General features: G+C 37.7%; 1 protein-coding gene across 1 annotated transcript; it reads right to left on the reverse strand.

Moving 5' to 3' along the window:
- Positions 1 to 468: 468 nt before the first annotated feature.
- LOC140224434 (uncharacterized) lies at positions 469 to 4,011 on the reverse strand. Its single transcript, XM_072299418.1, has 2 exons — positions 1,070 to 4,011; positions 469 to 736 (listed from the first exon to the last, which is right to left on the reverse strand). Exon 1 carries the CDS (start codon positions 3,154 to 3,156, stop codon positions 1,231 to 1,233), a length of 1,926 nt encoding a protein of 641 aa, XP_072155519.1. The 5' UTR covers positions 3,157 to 4,011; the 3' UTR covers positions 469 to 736; positions 1,070 to 1,230.
- Between the last annotated feature and the right edge of the window lie 1,335 nt (positions 4,012 to 5,346).

Here is a 5,346-nt window from a genome sequence, read left to right on the forward strand (position 1 = left end):
TGAAATGACTCAGGTGAGTCTGATATCCGAGTTGAGAGGAATAAGCTTTGTTAAATGGTGGTATGCTCGTCCTATGTTGCCATAAATTGCCCTAATTTGCTTGCTATTCTCTACGGTTCCTTTGATCTGATTAGATCAATCCTATGGAAATACCAAGAGATTAGAACCAATTATTCAAATCAGGGAATAACTTTAAAATACTAGCGAAACTGCAAATCAGGGAAATCAGCCCCTGATTAGGAAATTTCGCAGATGATCTTCAGATCAGACTGGCCTTAGCAATGCTATAAAAAAGATAGCGCAGATTTACAGCATGAAATCCCTAAGTACCAAGCAAGTTTTCAACTGACTTGCGAAGCAAGTGATGAGGATTCTTTGAGTGAACCGGAGCACGACCGAAGAATACTTAAACGAATCATGACTTTCTGTAACTGCATGACATTCTATTACAGGTGATGAGAGAAGGAATCAGAATTATAAACAAGGATGTATACCTTCTGAAAAAATGGTTCCCAACAATGGTAACATCGCAGGATGGCTGAATCCGCATGATCTGCATATTCATGAGCTGACCTCTCATTCATCTGCCAGAAATTGGTGGGACAAATGGAGCACTTGAAAGCCATCGGTCCTTCGGGTGGGTCTTGCAACCAGGTGTTTCCATGGAACTTGATCGCATGCCGTCGTAATAGTCTCTTTGAGGAAGACCGAATGGGGCAGAATGGACATGGAAAAACTGAAATGCAAGATACAAAATTTAAGTACTCATAGTTTGGCAGTGACTCACTCATGGACATGACATAAATAAAAAACTAATTCAATTCTGAGAAACTTCCAGTATCAATCAGGAGTGTAGAAAATACTTTCGCAAGCAAACCCCTATCACTTGTTGCATGCCAATTTTTTTAATAAAAATATTACTTTATCTGAGTTTTTTTTTTTTTTTTTTGGTTTGTTAAAAAAAGGGAAAGAAAAATTGTGCTGAGGTAGGCATGAAAGTTTTAAACCAAACATGTGATTTTAACTTTAAACTTTAAATTGAACAAGAGAGGAATAAAATTTTACATACCTGGTCCAATATGAGAGAAGACCTCCTTCACACGTCCAAAGTTATCAAACTGACTTAACATGTGTTGCGTACTGACATTTGATTTGAAACCATGAAGAATTTTCATGTGCCTCAACAGCTCGCGCAGTCCTTCTCTCGGTTCAAACTTTCCGCTGCAGACCTCACAGAAGAAATCCATCAGGTTGGTGCTCTAGCCAGTTTAATCCTATTTTGACACTGCTGATAAAATAACTACTACAGGTGCTGTTTTTGTCAGAATTTCTGCCCAAAAGTTGGATATCATCAAGCTCTTTGTTGAGATCTAAATTTTCAATTTTGATGCTTCGAGCCTCAACTTCTTCATCATCATCAACATCACTACTCTCAGTTACGTAGCATTCAACTTCATTTGGGTCTATTTCTGGAATTACATTAAACAGTTCAAGACCATCATTATCATCATCATCCATTTGATCAGATGACTTTTTCTGCTTCTCGAAGTCCAGGTCTGAATCGTCACTTGAGTCTTCCTCATTAGGATCGTATTCTGAACAGCTCTCATCCATATTATCACCAGAAAGATGATCGAAAGTACTTTCTTCATCATTATTTTTATTGGTCAATGATGTCTTTTTTCGGTAAAATTTGGACTTACCTTTGTTTTTACCAATAACAGAGTGCAGGAAGTGGTCATCCACAAACAGGTCATCTGTCTTGCCTTCAATTTCCTCAGTTTCTGAGTCTGACTGATGTTTTAAATGATTTGTCGCGGAATCTTCTGGAGTGGCAGGAATTGATTCCTCTCGGCTATCTGGTATCACTGAACTCTGAGTAGATATTTTTTCTTTGGCAACACTTGACTCAACTTCAATTTTACCTTTGAAATTGAATCTCTTTCTGAAAAATCCAAGGTCATCAAGGAGGTACAATGCAACATTCAAATTGATATTGTGCTGACTGATATGGTCAAATAGGACAGGAACGTCAACAAAAGCAGACGATAAATCAAATCCACACAAGACACAGCTCAGGAGGAAGCCATTAGTTTTCTCTTCTGCTTTGAAAATCGTCAGGTCAGCTTCACATTCAGTGAGTAGATTTGTGTATTTATGCACATTCTTCAGATGGTCTTTCATAGAGATATCTGGGAGCGGTACTGTTATTTCACATAAATTACAAATTCTCGCTTTATGAACGGTCATGTAATGAGTTTGCAGCGTATCTTCAGTTTTGAAAGCAGCATCTTCACATTCCAGTTTGCATTCAAGCTTGCTATGCTCTTGACTTTTATGTACTTCTCGTTGATCCTCTGAAGGGAATGATGATGGGCAATATTTGCATAGAAACTCACCGAAACATAAGACATTGTGGGCTAGTTCTGGGATAACGCTTGAATAATTACATGAAGAGCAAGATGAATTCTTCATTGGTTGAGGCATCCCGGTAGTTTTAGCTGAATTGATTGTACCAATAACAGGAATTATGACATTTTGAGAAAATAGATTTTTGATTAAAGCGTAAATGGACAAACGGTGAAAGCCTCGGAAATGTCCAACTATTTCACGCTTCTCTCTAATTTTATTGCACAAGAGGCATTTGTAGCCCCATTTCATGAGATCCCAATCAGAGACTATGCCATTATCAATGCTAAATTCTTTAGATAAAACAAAATGTTTTCTCTTCACATGATTCTCTTGTTCTAAACTACTGTTAAACATTACTGAGCATAATGGGCAAGGTAATAATTTGTGATTGTCTTCTCGATGAAAGGACATATCTTCAATTGAGTTCGTGATAAATTGACAAGATTCACACCGCAGCGGAAAGTGTTGCTCATACTGATGATCCTTGAGCAAGTCAACTGTTTCAGCAACCTCCATACAAATTGAGCAAAACTCAAATTTGTGATTCATCACATAGTGAAGCGCTAGTTTATCTTTGGAAATGAAGACATCTTGGCACTGTTTACATTCATAGGTTCTGTTCTCCTTGAGCGAAGGGACAAAAAAGGATGATGTTTCTAGACCTTCATTTTGAACTATGAGAACTGTGTCGACCAAGGAATCATTACCTGTTGGGTCAAAATTTGCTTCCACTTCCCCACTCATGATTTCCAGTGCAGAGAAATGCTGAGACACTTATAAGTTGTAAATATGATGAGAACTTTCCATTGACACTGATAGGAGTGATAGGTTAGGACTAGGAAAGAAGTAGATTAATAACCGGTAATTTAACTAAAAATCTTCACTCAACTTAAAAACGAGATCACAAAGACGCACAGAATTCTTTCAAATCACAGAAAACATAGAAATCAACATGTTTAACACTTATTATCAGCTGTTAAAGGCAACTATGCGCCCCATTTTTTAGCGTATGACACTTCTTCGCAGCCTTGCGAGAAGTACCCCTCCCCTTCACCGCTTCTCTACTCTTATTATTTACTATTTTCAACATCGTTGTCAAGTGAGGTCATAAAGTCAACCTCATTATTTTTACGGTTCAAATCAAATACAGGGTATCATATTACAAACAGTCCTGTAGTTTCTCCTACAATTTGAAAAATACCGTTTTAAAGGATAATAGGTATGTACTTGTACCTAATGCACAAATGTGTTGAAGAGAGCGTCCATATCAAGGTCGCTTAACGAGCTGAGAGTAAATTGCTTTTGGAACTACTCTAAAAATTTAACTTAAAATGCATGACATCCAAAATCTATGCTTAGATTCGGATTCCTCATTAAAAACCAACATGATTACATGTATCATACTCTAGCATAGCGTGAAGGGAAAAGGCACACTGATTCTGACAACATCAGTCCAACATGGCAACATGGGTGAGGGCAGCTGAGTGTGTAGGCGGATGAGTAAGAAGAAGTTTATCTTCTCAAAATTCTGCGGGACGAAAACGAAAACTAGGCGCCGCTGCTGGCGCTAAGGGCAGATTCCGGGAACCTCGCACCCGGTTGGCGGCATACCTCAAACGGTTCAAATTCGGACGGAGGTGGAATCCATCTTTCCTAAACGCACACTAGTATTATGATACATGAAATGGACATCGATTTTTCACGAGGAATCCGAATCTGAGCTCAGATGTGGGATATCACGCGTTATAAGCCCAATTTTCAAGGTTTGAAAATCCAAGATGTCGGATGTGTCTATAAAAGGTATCTCAGCTCCTATCTGATCGAGTTTTGTGAAACTCGGTAAAAGTGTGTGTTTTTTTTTTTTTTTACTGCAAATTCGCATTTTACTCAGATGTTTTAAATTCCCAAATTCCAAGATGGCGAGCGTGGCCCAAAATGCCATTTCAACTCTGTCCGATCGATTTTTATGAAACACTAATAGGGGGGGGGGGGGGGGGGTTCTTATCGACGGGAAACTCGGATTTTCAATCAAAATCACTTTTTAACTTTTAATTTAAGATAGCGGACGTGGTCCAAAATACGACTTAACCCCTGTTCGACGGAATTTTGTAAAACACAGGATTTTGTTTGCGCCGAAGGGAGGTATTTTTAAACTTCGCACAAACGAAATACGTTATTGGGAGTTTCACGATCGATGTACAACAATTTGTCTGCGCTGGAATTATATTACCTATTTTCTTGCCTTGTCTCATCTCCAAGTGCTTCACATCTTACCACCTGAGCTGGAGTAGCGCTGATCTTACCAGTTACCACCTGCTGTTCATGCAAATACATGCATCATTGCTAGTGTGTTAAGGTGTTGCGTATGTTGTCTATTCTCTAATTGAAGGGGCTCTTCCTAGTGAAATTCATTGCAATAGAATTGACATTAGTTTCTATTTTTTTTTTACATCGCAAAAATTGTCTACGCATGGATCTCATTATATTAAGCGTTTAAAATTGGCATTAACAGACCAAACGCTGTAAAAATATATTGCAATTTCAAGGGGGAAAAATTGTAATTTGATTACATTTGCATGTTAAGTAAGTGATTTAAATTTTTCCGTTATTCTAAAACAGAAGAAATTTTCATTCACTTAAAAAAGTGTTTTCATGTGCTTGAATAGGTATTAATAAAAATAGTAAGAGAGTCTCACAATTTGAGGGCCGTAAATTTTGTATTTTATAGGTAAGTATGTTGTTTTTAATTTTTGTGTAAAAAAATGATTTCAATCCCTAGAGTGTTGGGTTTAGTCATGTTAATAATTTTTGTCAGAGAATTTTTCAGACCTGCCATATCAGTAACTGAAGTGGTGTCGTATTCGCTTCCTCTTTACAGAAAAAAGGCAATTTGGGTCATAGTTTTTGGCTCAATTGAACTAATGAAAAAGTCAG

This window comes from Bemisia tabaci, chromosome 4 (genome assembly GCF_918797505.1).
Source record: "Bemisia tabaci chromosome 4, PGI_BMITA_v3".
NCBI lineage: Eukaryota > Metazoa > Arthropoda > Insecta > Hemiptera > Aleyrodidae > Bemisia > Bemisia tabaci.